The 17,062-nt window shown below is 43.0% G+C and overlaps 1 protein-coding gene across 2 annotated transcripts in view; it reads left to right on the forward strand.

Annotated features, from left to right (window-relative positions):
• Positions 1-14,919, forward strand: part of RBBP5 (RB binding protein 5, histone lysine methyltransferase complex subunit) — a 28,603-nt gene extending 13,684 nt beyond the window's left edge. Inside the window, exons 10-14 of one of the 2 annotated variants that reach the window (XM_073666991.1) lie at positions 5,017-5,134; positions 6,658-6,727; positions 7,932-8,161; positions 8,913-9,104; positions 14,043-14,919. In XM_073666991.1, coding sequence (XP_073523092.1) covers positions 5,017-5,134; positions 6,658-6,727; positions 7,932-8,161; positions 8,913-9,104; positions 14,043-14,068 — 636 coding nt within the window. In that variant the 3' untranslated portion in view covers positions 14,069-14,919. The remainder of the gene's footprint in view (positions 1-5,016; positions 5,135-6,657; positions 6,728-7,931; positions 8,162-8,912; positions 9,105-14,042) is intronic. The other variant, XM_073666992.1, reaches the window with a different exon arrangement.
• Positions 14,920-17,062: the final 2,143 nt, after the last annotated feature.

Below are 17,062 nucleotides of genomic sequence, written 5' to 3' on the forward strand. Positions count from 1 at the left end.
AGAGGAAACCCCCAAGTGACCCCATTTTGGAAACTAGACCCCTCAAGGAACTTATCTAGATGTGTGGTGAGCACCTTGAACCCCCAGGGGCTTCACAGAATTTTATAATGTTGAAGTGTGAAAATAAAAAAACACATTTTTAACACAAAACTGCTACTTTAGCCTCAAATTTTTAATTTTCACAAGGGCAGCCAGAAAAAATGGACCCCAAAATGTGTTGTGCAATTTCTCCTGAGCACGCTGATACCCCATATGTGGTGCAAAGCCACTGTTTGGGCGCACGGCATGGCTTGGAAGGTAAGGAGCGCCATTTGACTTTTGGAATGGAAATTTGACTGGAATGGATAGCGGACGCCATGTTGCATTTGGAGAGCCCCTGAGGTGCCTAAACAGAGGAAACCCCCAACAAGTGACCCCATTTTGGAAACTAGACCCCTCAAGGAACTTATCTAGATGTGTGGTGAGCACCTTGAACCCCCAGGGGCTTCACAGAATTTTATAATGTTGAAGTGTGAAAATAAAAAAACACATTTTTAACACAAAACTGCTACTTTAGCCTCAAATTTTTAATTTTCACAAGGGCAGCCAGAAAAAATGGACCCCAAAATGTGTTGTGCAATTTCTCCTGAGCACGCTGATACCCCATATGTGGTGCAAAGCCACTGTTTGGGCGCACGGCATGGCTTGGAAGGTAAGGAGCGCCATTTGACTTTTGGAATGGAAATTTGACTGGAATGGATAGCGGACGCCATGTTGCATTTGGAGAGCCCCTGAGGTGCCTAAACAGAGGAAACCCCCAACAAGTGACCCCATTTTGGAAACTAGACCCCTCAAGGAACTTATCTAGATGTGTGGTGAGCACCTTGAACCCCCAGGGGCTTCACAGAATTTTATAATGTTGAAGTGTGAAAATAAAAAAACACATTTTTAACACAAAACTGCTACTTTAGCCTCAAATTTTTAATTTTCACAAGGGCAGCCAGAAAAAATGGACCCCAAAATGTGTTGTGCAATTTCTCCTGAGCACGCTGATACCCCATATGTGGTGCAAAGCCACTGTTTGGGCGCACGGCATGGCTTGGAAGGTAAGGAGCGCCATTTGACTTTTGGAATGGAAATTTGACTGGAATGGATAGCGGACGCCATGTTGCATTTGGAGAGCCCCTGAGGTGCCTAAACAGAGGAAACCCACAACAAGTGACCGAATTTTACAATCTACTCCTCTGTATAAATTAATCTAGTGGTGGGAAAATAAGTAGATAGGTAAATGGTCACTAAACCCATAGATGAATTCCCACAGAGGTGTCATTTCTATAATGGTGTCACTTCAGGGGGGATTATGCTGTTCTGGCACTTTTCAGAGTACCAGAGCTAAAGAATCCCCCCTGAAGTGACCCCATTTTGGAAATGAAACCCCTCTGGGAATTCATCTATGGGTTTAGTGACCATTTTAACTCAATGGATGATTTCCAGAAACAAGCACGCAATGGAAGGTTTAGATTCTGGAGAACCCCCCCTGGAAATTAAGTGAGCTCTACTCGAATGTGTCATTCACTAAATGAACCAAATGTTTGAATGACAAATTGGGATACATTTTTACAGTTTAAAAACGTGGTTCTGTGTGGTAGATTTTAAAGCAATCAGTGACGCATAAGGCTGGCAATGATGGGCATTGTGGGCAATAGTAGCGGGTATCACGCCTCATTCCTCTCTTAGTACATACACAACATCTTTTCTGGGGGTTCCTTCTTGTTTCCGTTGCTGGAATAAGTGCAATAAAATGTCGCTCAGTGAGTCTTTTCACATCCTCAGATTCTAATGGATGAGCGGGGCTAACACTTTGAAAGACAAGATTTTCAATTACCTTTTCTTGATAATCAAGAAAAGGATCTGAATTTCCTGCTTTTTTGTACAACACAAAAGAATTGTATGTGGCCACCTGAAACAAATAAATAACCAACTTTTTATACCAGGTATAGGACTTTCTTGATACCTGGTATGGCTGTAGAACCTGGTCTGCAAGGTCCACACCCCCCATGTGTTTGTTGTAGTCAATGACTGACACAGGTTTTTGCTTCGGAGTGGTGGATCCTAGTTCTACAGTGGCCCTTGTGGCATCTGTGTGGATCGAGCGGAGGACAAAAATATCCCTCTTATCCCTATATTTCAGGGCAAGCAGCTCTCCGTTGCGTACAGCCCCTGACTGCCCCTTTTGAAACTTTTGGTTGACCAATGGTTGTGGAAACCCCTGACGGTTTTTACGGATGGTCCCACAAGCCCCGATGTTGTGTTCAACCAGACTTTTAAATAGGGGTATGCTGGTGTAATAATTGTCCACATATAAATTGTAGCCTTTTTGAAAAAAATGGACTTATCAGCTCCCAAACAATTTTTCCAGATGTCCCCAGATAAGTAGGGCATCCTGGTGGGTTTAGTTGGCTATCTTTCCCCTCATATATGCGAAAAGCGGATGTGTATCCGGTTGAACTTTCGCACATTTTATAGAGCTTTATTCCAAACCTTGCCCTTTTAGATGGGATAAATTGCTTGAGGTGCAGTCTTCCTTTGAATTTTACAAGGGACTCGTCTATAGAAATATTTTGTGTTGGGGTGTAGAGGCTTAAGAATTTTTCTGACAAATTTTCAATGATGGGTCTAATTTTATATAACCTGTCATGTTCTGGGGCATTTCTAGGCAGGCATTGACTATTGTCGTTAAAATGCCAAAACCGCATGAGCATTTCATAACGGGTCCTAGGCAGAATGACTGAAAACATAGGGGTGGCTTGAACAGGGTGGTTGGACCAGTAGGATCGAATGCTCGGTTTTTTAACAAGCCCCATGGCAAATGTAAGTCCTAAAAATTTTTTTATTTCCGGGACATTAGTTGGTGTCCATAAATTTGCCCTAGCATAGTAAGATCGGGGATTCTGGCTTATGAATTGGGACGCGTATAAATTTGTTTGCACGACAATATGCTCTAGCAAGATGTCTGTAAAAAACAAATTAAAAAAATGAATTGGTCCAAAATCTTCCACCTCCACATTTATACCAGGAGTGGCGTTGAAATCAGGGCTGAATGGAGCAGCCGAATCCGAAGCCTCCCATCTGGGAAATGCTAGATCATGTGGCAACGCCCCTTGTACACTGGCGTGCGCCAATTCACTAGTAGCAGGGACAGCGCTTGTACTGGGCAGTGTTCCCTGATTTGGAGACGTTTCTCCAGTAGCGCTATTTGCCCCTATTGCTGTACTGGTCCTTGGGCTTGAGGATGGACCAGAATCACTGCTCATTTCTGAGCTCTGAGTGTCACCGCTACTAAAGTCCTCAAAATCCATATCTCCATCTGAGATTGCACTGTCATCAGTGTCAGAACACAGCAGGGCATACACCTCCTCTGCGGTATAAGTCTGACGGGCCATTTTATTTTTATATTTTTTGACTGGACTGAACGGACCGGACTGAAAGGACAGGACCGGACTGATCTGACTGGACTGACCGGACTGATGTGACAGGACTGACTGACTGATGTGACAGGACTGACTGACTGATGTGACAGGACTGACTGACTGATGTGACAGGACTGACTGACTGATGTGACAGGACTGACTGACTGATGTGACAGGACTGACTGACAGATCTGACAGGACTGACTTACTGACTGACTGACAGATCTGACTGACTGACAGATCTGACTGACTGACAGATCTGACTGACTGACAGATCTGACTGACTGACAGATCTGACTGACTGACAGATCTGACTGACAGATCTGACTGACAGATCTGACTGACAGATCTGACTGACAGATCTGACTGACAGATCTGACTGACAGATCTGACTGACTGACAGGACTGACAGATCTGACAGGACTGACAGATCTGACAGATCTGACAGGACTGACAGATCTGACAGGACTGACTGACTGACTGACAGATCTGACAGGACTGACTGACAGATCTGACAGGACTGACTGACAGGACTGACTAACTGACAGGACTGACAGATCTGACTGGACTGATCTGACAGGACTGACTGATCTGACAGACTCACTAACCCTAACTCTTACTTTCTTTTTTATTTTTATTTTTTTTTACTTTCACAGTGGCAAGGCTGACAGCTCTTGTCACACTGTTTCTCCTCTGCTCTCTCACTGAGATCGGAGGAGAAACTGCATTTATCAGGCAGATCGCCCGGGAAAGTTTGTTGCTAAAACAAACTTCCCTGGTGATCTCTCTGATTGGCTGGTGTGACGCTGACATCATCAAGACCTGAGCCAATCAGGTCTCGATGATGTCAGAGGTCACAGCACCGGGATCCCCGCCGCTGACAGGTATGTGGGGGGTCCCGATCGCCGACCACCGGCTGTCCCTATCTTTTAAATGCCGCGATCGCTATGGATCGCGGCATCTAGAAGATAGGAACAGGTTAACATCATGGGGACCTGATCCAATCAGGTCCCCATGATGCCACATGTCAGAGCTATCGCTCTGAACCGGTACCGCAGCGCTAGCAGGACCCTGGGGGTCCTGAGCACTGCGGGACCACCCACCGTTTTTAAACGTCGGCGCTGCACAGAGCCCAGGCAGCGCCGACGTTTATGTACAGTGGGCGGTCCTGAACCGGTTAAGGAAACCATGAAGTGACCGCACTAGTGGTCAGTAAGGGTCAGTCTTTTAGACACTAAGCTCATGGTATCCAGTCATTAGACTCGCAGACACTGATAAGCTCCATTATTAGAGTGGCAGGAGACGGATATGGGAATGTATATTTTGTGTAATGTCCTGCCATGCATTGTGTATGGACAGCCTGTCAGTCAGTCTGCCTCAGTGTATCCGTCCGGTGGATTCAGCCTTTATCTCACTGGTATCTGTAAGAGGGATTGCTTCTCTGCATGTACAGCTGTTTTCTCTGGGGAACACTAAGTGGTGATTGTGCAGGTAGATCTGTTCAGCAGACATGTATTTCAGAATAGATATGATTTTTGATCTTTATTTTCCTGCTGTTTTCCTATAGGAGAACTGGAGTGCTTTTGCTCCAGACTTCAAGGAGTTGGATGAGAATGTGGAGTATGAGGAGCGGGAATCAGAGTTTGATATTGAAGATGAAGATAAGAGTGAACCTGAACAAACTGGTAATGGGAGACAATAACTGCAAATTCATTAAAGGGGTTGTTCAGGTTGGGGCCATGTGACTGCAGGCTGCTGAATCGTGACTGTGTGCTCACCACACGCTATCGTGTTTTCCTGGTATTCCCGGTGCGAGCAATTTGTTACGTGACTGCATGTCGGCGATTTGAATGCTTGGGATCATGTGCCAACTAGACTCCTGGCTTTTGTCAAATCTCTTCTATTGAGAGAAGCCGGACACGTCTAGTCACCACGTGACCACAAGTATGCAAATCGCCTACATGTGGTCATGTGACCACACACTTGCACTGGGAGCACTGTGGAGTCACGTTCACGCTGTCACAATGCAGCAGTCTGCAGTTAGTGACTGTAGAGTTTTGTCCCAAACCTGGACAGCCCCTTTAAATATTTGTAGATATGTCACAACTTCAAACTGTGTAAAACCGTTAGCCTTTGTAATGAATGAAGCAGCTAAAGGAGTGTGTTGATGGGTTGTAAATTTATGGCAGACATGTACTGAGCTACGCAATAATTAGGTTATTAGATTACAGGTGCCATTTACCATACCAGAGTAATTCTTTGACTTTGACCATTAAATGCAAGTTGCTAAGTTGGTCTGTACACTATAGGTTCTTATCATCACTGGCAAAACCATGTCCATTTCTCCGATATCTGCAGTTATTGCTGGAGCTGCTCCTCACAGATCCCTTCTTTGTAATGCCGAGAGCTCTATTCACAGAATGTTCTGTTTCTTCTTAATAGCATTGGCGGACACAGGACCTGCCACTAGGTGCACAAAAGTGTTGGCTCCACCTTGTGTACATGGGTAACAAAAATACCTGGTGCCGCCCATGCATTTTAATTTCGCTCCCGGCGAGCGCTGATGTATGTGGGGTGCTTGCGCTGTTCTACAAGGCCAGCCGCGGCTCCCTGCGCAGGGAGGCTGTGTAGTTCCCAGCTTCACTGCCCATGTGCTGTGACGAGCGGCTCCCCGCGCATTCGCAGTGGGAAAAAAATAACACCTCAAATTGATTTTGTCATTATAAAAGTATTTAAAAAATAATAAACCGTATAAGAAAAGTACGCATAATTGGTATTTCCTCATTCATAATGAACTGATATTGGAAACATCAATCTTCAAGAAAAAAAAAAAGAAAAGTTCTTGCACTCAAAATATAGTGATCTGAAAGCAACAGATTATTATTATTTTTTTTTTAACTAAAATATTTTCAGTACATTACATATACCCCAAAATTATGGCATTGAAAAATGTACTATTCCCAATTAAAAACAAAAACAAGTTCCCATATAGCTACAAGGAACTAGAACACAGTGATGCGATAAATATAAATAATTGCTGGGTCCTCAAGGCCCTAAATAGCTTCATCTTAAAAGGTTAAAGAAATAACTGTCCTGGTATGTATGGTGAATGACACTGGTAAGCTTGCTGCAGGGCCACTGCAAAGATGTGCATCAAGTAGAGTCGCATGATTCCAAATTGTGGAAATTATTGTTTCCTAATATCCAGGTGGAGATGCAGCAGAAGATGAAGAAGTGGATGTGACTAGCGTGGACCGCATTGCAGCTTTCTGCAGCAGGTACATCACTGTAGAGATTTATGTGAATAAGTGTGTGTGTGTATATATGTATATATAATGTACACTGCTCAAAAAAATAAAGGGAACACTTAAACAACAGAATATAACTCCAAGTAAATCAAACTTCTGTGAAATCAAACTGTCCACTTAGGAAGCAACACTGATTGACAATCAATTTCACATGCTGTTGTACAAATGGAATAGACAATAAATGGAAATTTTTGGCAATTAACAAGACACACTCAATAAAGGAGTGGTTCTGCAGGTGAGGACCACAGACCACATCGCAGTACCAATGCTTTCTAGCTGATGTTTTGGTCACTTTTGAATGTTGGTTGTGCTTTCACACTCGTGGTAGCATGAGACTGACTCTACAACCCACAGAAGTTGCTCAGGTAGTGCAGCTCATCCAGGATGGCACATCAATGCGAGGTGTGGCAAGAAGGTTTGCTGTGTCTGTCAGCGTAGTGTCCAGAGGCTGGAGGCGCTACCAGGAGACAGGCCAGTACACCAGGAGACATGGAGGGGGCAGTAGGAGGGCAACAACCCAGCAGCAGGACCGCTACCTCTGCCTTTGTGCAAGGAGGAACAGGAGGAGCACTGCCAGAGCCCTGCAAAATGACCTCCAGGAGGCCACAAATGTGCATGTGTCTGCACAATTGTTAGAAACTGACTCCATGAGGGTGGTATGAGGGCCAGATGTCCACAGATGGGAATTGTGCTCACAGCCCAACACCGTGCAGGACGCTTGGCATTTGCCACAGCACACCAGGACTGGCAAAGTCGCCGCTGGCGCCCTGTGCTCTTCACAGATGAAAGCTGGTTCACACTGAGCACATGTGACAGACGTGACAGAGTCTGGAGATGCCGTGGAGAGTGATCTGCTGCCTGCAACATCCTTCAGCATGACCAGTTTGGCAGTGGGTCAGTAATGGTGTGGGGTGGCATTTCTTTGGGGGGGGCCAAACAGCCCTTCATGTGCTCGCCAGAGGTAGCTTGACTGCCGTTAGGCACCGTGATCATTTATCTTTTTAATATCGTTTTCTGAAACAGGACAACCCTTTATCTTGTCTTCAACATGCTGTTCAATGCAATTATGCTAGATAGTTGACACTATTGCTGTGATAAATATTTCCAATTGTCTTGTATGTTCAAGCACACAAAGAAATGTTAAAAATGTTTTTCAACTTTTTTTTTTTTGCAGTGATGAAGAATTAGAAGATACAAAAGCACTTTTATACCTTCCCATTGCTCCAGAAGTAGAGGATCCTGAGGAAAATCCCTATGGACCCCCTCCAGATGCAGGTCAACTGCCACTGACAGAGGATGGGACAGGAACAGAGAAGAAGCGACAGGCCTCATCAGATGGTGCACAGCCCCCAAAGAAGAAACCAAAGACCACAATGGTTGAGTTACAAGGAGTGCCCAGTGATGGTAAGTGCAAGGTCTTTTTAACAATGTACAGCAGTATGGATTCCCAGCCCCTGCCTCATTTCTAATATTGGATGGTCATAGATAAGAGCTGCTGTACAATACATGGAATATGGCTTTTTTTTTCACCAGGACTTGACAGATTCATTTAAACATTGTTCCCATTGTGACTTTAGTCTGTACCTTCCTTGAATTTGGTAAAAGTTTGTTTATTGGTATTAAGCAGTGCTGGGAAAGTGGGGACTTTGCTCTTATTTTTCGTGTAGCATAGCTAAGTAGATCTTATTCTTCTTTTTTTTTCTAATGCCATTTATTATAATTATTATTCATAGTGCATATATGTGTGTATTGTAAAATGTTAAATATATTTATTTTATAATAATTTTTTTTTAATGAAATACAAATAACCCTTCCAATGATACACATTGACCTCCGATCTTTATATTTGCTGACCTTGCCGTAGCAAGTATCTAGGTTTTAATGTTAAAGTGATGCACACCTTGCTTAAATGTGTACATTTATTCATTTCAATCCTTTGCTACTTATTGCCTAGAACTGTCAGTACCGCATCTGCATTCATCCTTTACAAGCCTTTGTTCTCAGTGAGCTGAACATGCCTGCTGATGGAAGGGCACGTGACGGGAAACATTCACCAGGAACCTCCATTGATGAAAACTTATTTGCGGGTTGCTGATGGTCTAGTTGTCTGTTTCACTTACAAATCTCTAATTTCTTCAAATTTATCTGATGACAGAAGTTCACCCGCTGTTGGGAGTTAAAGGGGACAGTAAATCCAAGAAGAAGCAATCTGGACGACCAAAAGGAGCTAAAGGTAAAGAGAGAGATTCGCCATTTAAATCGAAAACCTTCATGGGTGACAGGGGCATGCCTCTGGATTCAGCAATGAAAGGCAAAGCTCCGAGTGAGCTGCCACAAATGCTGACAGGTAAGCACTTTACACATAGGTACAGAACCCCAATGCTGCTCCCTGTGCCTCTGGCTTCATGCAGCCGCCATCCTCTTGCAAACACTCGTCTTAAACCTTTCACACCAGGTGGGAACCATTTCCAGCTAAAGATAGAGTACACAAACTACAGGAGGGATGCTCATAAGGGAAAGCAAGAAGCTTGGATTTTATGTGCCAAATAATAATTTATTGTATATTTATATTTCCACATATACTCATCCGGCAACATTTCTCATTTTAGTTAGCAGCACATATCTATAGCCAGTACGTTTCAGCAATTCTCATCGATCATATGGTCATACAGTTCCCCTGCTAATGATTGGTTTAAGACTGAAGTATCCTCGTTGTCTCCCTCTTTGTTTGTAGAAAGTAACTGAAATTACCCCTCTGAGTTGTGATAATGGTGTAATAATTTAGTAATGGTTTAGCTAAAGGTGTAGTAAACCTTAATCTTCTAAAAGGAGCTTCTGTGATGGGCAGGCTTTACAATCAAGGGGAGCAGAAATTCTGCAAAATATTTTAAGACTTCCTACAATGAAACGAAAGGGAGGGTGGCCTTGTCTCAGGAGTTTACAACCTTGGCCGGGTTTGCTCTAACGTATACAAAATTGTCTGTTTTTTTTTTTTTGGGGAAAAAACATATGATTTTGCATCCATGTATGTGATCCGTGATTTCAATTTGCCTTACGCTCCTGGGTTGCTTTCGCTGTATGTTTTTGGGTCATTGGGCGACACTTCACAGTACCGATGGACAATCAACCTTGCTGCATTTCTTTGAATCTGAGCAGAAAGTATCGCCCTGTACACAGCAGAATTCATCCGGCTGCTTCTGTCCTGTGTCACATCATCAATAAACACTAGTGATTCAGTGCCATTTGAAGTCATGCATGCCAATGCCATCACACTACCTCCACCATGTTTTACAGAGGATGTGGTGTGCTTTGGATCATGAGCCGTACCATACTTTTCGTCTTCTTCACATCATTCTGGTACAGGTTAATCTTAGTTTCATCATCCAAAGAATGCTTTTCCAGAACTGAGCGGCTTCTTTAAATGTTTTTTTTTTTTTTGCATAGTCTAATCTGGCCTTTCTATTGTTAAGGCTGGTTAATGTGTTTGCACCTTGTGGTGAATCCTCCTGTATTTGCTGTCATGAAGTCTTCTCTTTATGGTAGACTTAGATACTGAAACCCCTTCGTCCTGGAGAGTGTTCTTTAGATGGGTGGATGTTATGAAAGGGTTTTTCTTCACTATGGAAAGGATTCTACAATCATCCACCACTGTTGCCTTCCTTGGACTTCAAGGCCTTTTTGAGTTCCAAAGCTCACCAGGCCGCTCTTTTTGCAGAATGTACCAATTTGTTGATTTGACCACTTCTAACAATTTTTGCTATCTCTGACAGAAAAAAACAATTTTTTAAGCCTAATGATGGTCTGTCTGTCTTCCATTGAGAGTTCACTTGACCGCATGTTGTGGGTTCACAGCATCAGCTTTGAAATGCAAATGCCACACCTGGAACAGCTCCAGACCTTTTACCTGCTTAATTGATGATGGATTAACGAGGGAATAGCCCATGCAGTCCATTAAAGAGATAACTGTCCAATTGCTTTTAGTCCCTTTTAATAAGAGACAGCTACATATTAAAGAGCTGTAATTCCTAAACCCTTACACCAATTAGGATGTGAATACCCTCAAATTAAAGCTGAGAATCTACACTTTAAGACCATATTGATTATATAACTGGATCTTGAATATGTTTTGGTATACAACTAAAGTGCCAAAACGTGTCACTGTCCAAATATTTCTGGACCAATTGTATCAATACCTCCTCGTATGTAAAAAGGAATGTCTGACAGTGGGACATGTAATAAATGTAATGTTGTTCCTTTAAGACTGCTTGGGGTAAGGGTAATGGGCTCATAATGCAAGATATACAGAAGATCCATGGATAGAAGGTCGATAAAGCAGAATAGAAGTGCGAGACCGTTGTGATAATGGGAACTTATCCCCATTATGGGAATGGGAACTCATCCCCTGGTTATGTAGGTTATGAGGAGAAAGCTTTGGCGGTGTAAGAGGGGAGGTGGAGAAGCATATGTTAAAAAAATTACAGCAAATGAGAAGAAAATAGAAGGGCAGCAACTCGCCGATCCTGTTGTAATTAAAAGTCCTTTAATCCGGAAAATCTGCTAATCCAGCAAGAGGTTCATTGCAAGGCCAGAGTGAGCAGTGTGGGGAGAGGGGAAGAGGACGACGGCCGTTTCGCAACTGTAGAAGCACTACACAGGTGCGAAACGGCCGTCGTCCTCTTCCCCTCTCTGGAGCTCTCCACACTGACACTGGATAATCCTCACAGCACGCAGTGAGTGACTGCAGACTTGTAGCCTAAGGCAGGACCACTCCTTTAGTACAATGAACTAATGATAGGGAAGTAAACAGTCAAGCGGGATGATCTGTTCATTGAGTGCATACATAGAGTGGCTGATTGGTTTGGTACATAGTGCTTGTTCTGAGACTCACTGTAAGGTCTCATTCACACATCAGAGAAATTTTCATCAGTGTGCTGGCTTATGGTCCTTTTACACAGACCAACAGGTAGCACGATACTAATGCCGATCAGTCAACTTAAACCGATCAGCGGATGTTTAAATGCCTTTTTTAACACAAGCCGACTAAAGTAAACAATGAGCACTGAGCGATCTGTCACTGTCTGCCATGTTCTCTGCAGTGCAAGTTCTTCTTACCCAGGACGATGCACCGCCAAGAACAATGATTTTTTTTTGTGCTGCACAGAAGATCATTTCACCTGATGAACAAGCTTTTCTGTTTGTTAATCGAGATATTGGCCTCCTGTTGGCAAGATAATCGTGAAATGAGCATTTTTAACAACTTGCTATCTATTATCTTGTAGTGTAAATACCCCATTAGATTTTCATCAGTTCTTGCACACTGTTAGTTTTTATCCTCAGTCGTTAGTTATTCTTGTATGCAAAAATCTGATGGAGGTTTTGCAAACTTTTCCTAACATTGCATAGTGGAAAAACAGACAACACTAGGATGGCATCAATGTGCTGTCTATTTCATTCACTTGAATGGGCAAATCAGATCTAACTTGTCTCCCTTTTTTGTCCTGCCCACTTACGTGAAACATGGACACGTGAATGGGGCCTAATTTTAAGATTAGGTCTATGTTGTACCTCAAGCATTTGGCCTTATCATAGTTTTTTCATTTATAACAGTATGTAATAGAGCAATGGATAATTGTTTGGGCTGAGTAATGTACTATCTTGTTATGGTCTTTATAGTTTTCTTTGTTTTTCTATATACAGATCTTCTATGTACTTATTATCCACATTACCCACAACAGATTTTTTTTGGTCATCAGACAGACAGACATTCATCCAAAATCTCATGTGCCTTATCTAACTAAAGAATATTAACTAACCACTGAGCCATCATGTAGTCTCTACTTTCAGTGGGAAATGCGACTTGATCCTGGCGGAATTAATAATAAGGGATGGTCCTTTTGTAAATGGTCCACAGGCTCAAGCCCCTGCTGCAATACAAGTTTTAGAAATGTGATTGTAATCTACATGTAAAAACACATCCTGAAAGCCCAATTTTTCACCCTGACCACTATACCTCCTAATAAGCGGACACCTCCTGATTGTAGAGGTCACTTCTCAGTAGTCGGTTCATTATCACTATATTGCAATGATGAATATCACCTGTGTATAAAGGATCCACTATTGCTGTCGCTGTTCCCATTCTCTTCCTGCATAGTGACCTCAGCACAGATCATAGCGCATGTCTATAAAATTCTTCTATGGTAGTCGGTTTAATATCTCCAGTCTATTGCTGCCTGTGTCCATGTGGCTACTGTGAAGAATATCTCTGAGCTGCTGTCTGCAAAGAATAAGTTTTGGCAAGATTGTCACCCCCATAATCACTTACAGAAAAAAGGCTACAGGTAGAAAAAGAAGAATCTTTCAGTATCTGGTTGTGGATAGTAAAAATAATGTAGGCGATGCATTCCTTTTTTAGGTAAATATCTTTTGGTGTTTAGAAGACATTATTGAGAACTAGAAAATGATTACATATGGTGTCAAGATGAATCAAGACAAAATTTGGCCTCCATTGTGTGTTAGCAGGGAGAGGTGTAGTGTAAGATCTTTGGTAACAGCTTTCGACAGTAGACCGAAAACTCAGTTTCTTGCTCATACCCTGCAATAATGAAGATCGGTCAGGAAAGTGATAAAATGGGGCCGCTGTGATTCAACCCTCTTATCATTGGGGCAGAGACTTGATAAATAATTTTAGAGTTTAGGAATCTGCTACAACATTTCAAGCATGGGGCCATTTAGATCCATGGCAATTTACTTAGAATTTGGGCAGTGACCAACAAATTTAATCTTTAGATATTCATATTAGGTCCATAGACAGATTATTTTATCACAGACTATCAGAAGATCATGTAGACTGGATTTCCTTCAAAAATGTGATCATATTCATTTGGCAGTTTAACCCAAGGACGAATAACTGGAGAAAAGTCTTTATGAATAGATCCATTTACTGTGTATCCGTGTTACTGGACTGCATAATATGTGTCTGAACGTAGCATTTGTGATCCCCAGTGAGATCCAGAGGCTCCTGTGCTTTGCTGCTTCATCCCTCCTGCTCTTGCCTTTGCTACTTTAAGCAATGTCCCCCCTTTTCATTTGTATTGGTTGCATAGTCGTCAAGTGTAAAATCTAGCATCTCTGTAAAAATAAATTCCATATATATATGAAGACAAAACGGCAGTGAAAATAGAAGAAATCTAGATTTTCCATTTGATGACTTCATAGCCATTGCTATGCAAAGATGGAACATCTCCTTCAAGTGTCACTTTTTACTTCTTTGTGGTTTATCTTTTAGGAGGTGCCATCTCTGAGCTGTTGTGAGAAGATGCTTTGGATCTGGACCTGTTTCCAACTTGCTATAGTGGAGAATTCTACAGACTTTCCATCCATATGGTCCTATCCAGTGACATCACGGGATATTCTTATCTGGACATATTGCATCTACTTTTTGTTACTCCAATTATCATACATTATTTTAAATAGACGTATTTGTGAATCTTGCAGCAGTTTTGTGGAATTGCCTGTACTCCATTTTTAAAAGACAGGTTCAGTCTCGCTCAGTTTTGGCGTGAAACTCTCAGTTGCTTCCTTTTTACTCCTTAGGAACAGACTACAAACTGGATGAAAGTGTTTGATTGTAGTCTGTTGCTATGGAGATGGAAGGGAGCCAATCTCATAAGTGAGAAATTACACTTCAGAATCAAGTTTTCTGCAATGTCACTGGGAAGAATATGCCTGTCTCCATTTTTTACATGGCAGAAAATTTCCTATACTATTTAAGATAATTTGGGCAGTTTTCTCAATTTGAGACTTTCCTGGCCTTCCAACAATTGTTTCAGTTTTCGTATTGGCCATCACCTCTTGTGAAGAATGATAATACATGTCATCGTATCTGTTTTTAGAAAAGCCAGGATTATTGGTGCTGCACTGGAAAAGGAAGATGTTGTAATTTACCTTGTTCTTCTCATAGTAACTTTTTTTTTTCAATACTTTTTTCATCTTTATTTTCCTATGTAGATACATTTTGATCCCATGGATTTCTGTTCTACCATACCTGCTGGGGAAATAAAAAATTTTTTGTCTGTTTATTAAGTTGATGTTCTGTTTTTATGATTGCAAAATGTATTACTGATGTACTGATTTTAGTATCAAACATAAACTTTTTTTTAAAAGGAATTGACAACAGTTTCTCACATGTGGATCTAAATCTGTCTTTGAATAGAAAGAGGCATAGTGGCACGGTTCCTGCTATCTTGTGTGTATATATGGATGTAATCAAAAGAACAAGGCAGAAGCAATGGTACGTTTCACATGTAAGAAGCATACCATCACATCATAGAGATGAATAATACTTTATATCCAGGTAGCCCCGATCTGACTGGTATCCGAGACTGTTCATTTTTCCCCGCATGGGGCTAAGACCTGACAGGCAGCCAATTGCGAACTACCTGCCTGAAGTCAGCTCAGAGACGGCTCCTGTCGGCGACTTTGCTACTTCACCTCAACGGATGGGATGAATATTGCATGGAGTAAGGTGGAGACATAATATGCACCATGCAGAATCTTAAAGAGGTTGTCCACTACTTCATCAATATCTGATTAGCTGGGATCTGACTCCTGGCACCCCCGCCAATCAGCTGGCGGTGGCCGCCAGCCATAAGTTGTTACTTGTGAAGCTGGCCATCTACTTGTAGTGGCCGCCACAGGGTACTGCACATCCGCCTCCTATTGGTTTGAATAGGAGGCGGATGTGCAGTACCAAGCCTCGGTCACTACAAGTAGATGGCCAGCTCCACAATAACAGCTGATCGGTGGGGGTGCCTAACATTGGACCCTGGACAATCAGACATTGACGACCTATCCTGAGGATAGGTCATCAATGTAAAAGTAGTGGACAACCTCTTTAAGAGATATACTTTTTAAAGAAGTCTGCAAACGTTTGTTGCTCAATTGTTTGCAACTGATTTGCCACTTCTGTAGTGAGAATGTAGTATAAAAATAATCTTCCTATTGGGGCCATGTAAGACCATTTAGAATATGGGGGTGGTTGATTAATAACACGCTACAACAAAGATAAGAGTCCAACCCTTAACCGGTTCTGGACCGCCCACTGTACATAAACGTCGGCGCTGCCCGGGCTCTGTGCAGCGCCGACGTTTAAAAACGGTGGGTGGTCCCGCAGCGCTCAGGACCCCCAGGGTCCTGCTAGCGCTGCGGTACCGGTTCAGAGCGATGGCTCTGACATGTGGCATCATGGGGACCTGAATGGATCAGGTCCCCATGATGTTAACCTGTTCCTATCTTCTAGATGCCGCGATCCATAGCGATCGCAGCATTTAAAAGATAGTAACAGCTGGTGGTCGGCGATCGGGACCCCCCACATACCTCAGGAGCGGCGGGGATCCCGGTGCTGTGACCTCTGACATCATTGAGACCTGATTGGCTCAGGTCTCGATGATGTCAGCGTCACACCAGCCAATCAGAGAGATCACCAGGGAAGTTTGTTTTAGCAACAAACTTTCCCGGGCGATCTGCCTGATAAATACACTGTTTCTCCTCCGATCTCAGTGAGAGAGCAGAGGAGAAACAGTGTGACAAGAGCTGTGTCAGCCTTGCCACTGTGAAAGTAAAAAAAAAATAAAATAAAAAAGAAAGTAAGAGTTAGGGTTAGTGAGTCTGTCAGATCAGTCAGTCCTGTCAGATCAGTCAGTCCTGTCAGATCAGTCAGTCCTGTCAGATCAGTCAGTCCTGTCAGATCAGTCAGTCCTGTCAGATCAGTCAGTCCTGTCAGATCAGTCAGTCCTGTCAGATCAGTCAGTCCTGTCAGATCAGTCAGTCAGTCAGTCCTGTCAGATCAGTCAGTCAGTCAGTCCTGTCAGATCTATCAGTCAGTCAGTCCTGTCAGATCTATCAGTCAGTCAGTCCTGTCAGATCTATCAGTCAGTCAGTCCTGTCAGATCTGTCAGTCAGTCAGTCCTGTCAGATCTGTCAGTCAGTCCTGTCAGATCTGTCAGTCAGTCAGTCCTGTCAGATCTGTCAGTCCTGTCAGTCAGTCAGTCCTGTCAGGTCAGTCAGTCAGTCCTGTCAGATCTGTCAGTCCTGTCAGGTCAGTCAGTCCTGTCAGGTCAGTCCTGTCAGGTCAGTCAGTCCTGTCAGGTCAGTCAGTCAGTCCTGTCAGGTCAGTCAGTCCTGTCAGGTCAGTCAGTCAGTCCTGTCAGGTCAGTCAGTCAGTCCTGTCAGTCAGTCAGTCCTGTCAGATCTGTCAGTCCTGTCAGATCTGTCAGTCAGTCAGTCCTGTCAGGTCAGTCAGTCAGT

The sequence above is a fragment of the Phyllobates terribilis genome, unplaced genomic scaffold, assembly GCF_046119375.1.
Source record: "Phyllobates terribilis strain yellow unplaced genomic scaffold, ASM4611937v1 Scaffold_2__4_contigs__length_985480577, whole genome shotgun sequence".
Classification (NCBI taxonomy): Eukaryota; Metazoa; Chordata; class Amphibia; order Anura; family Dendrobatidae; genus Phyllobates; species Phyllobates terribilis.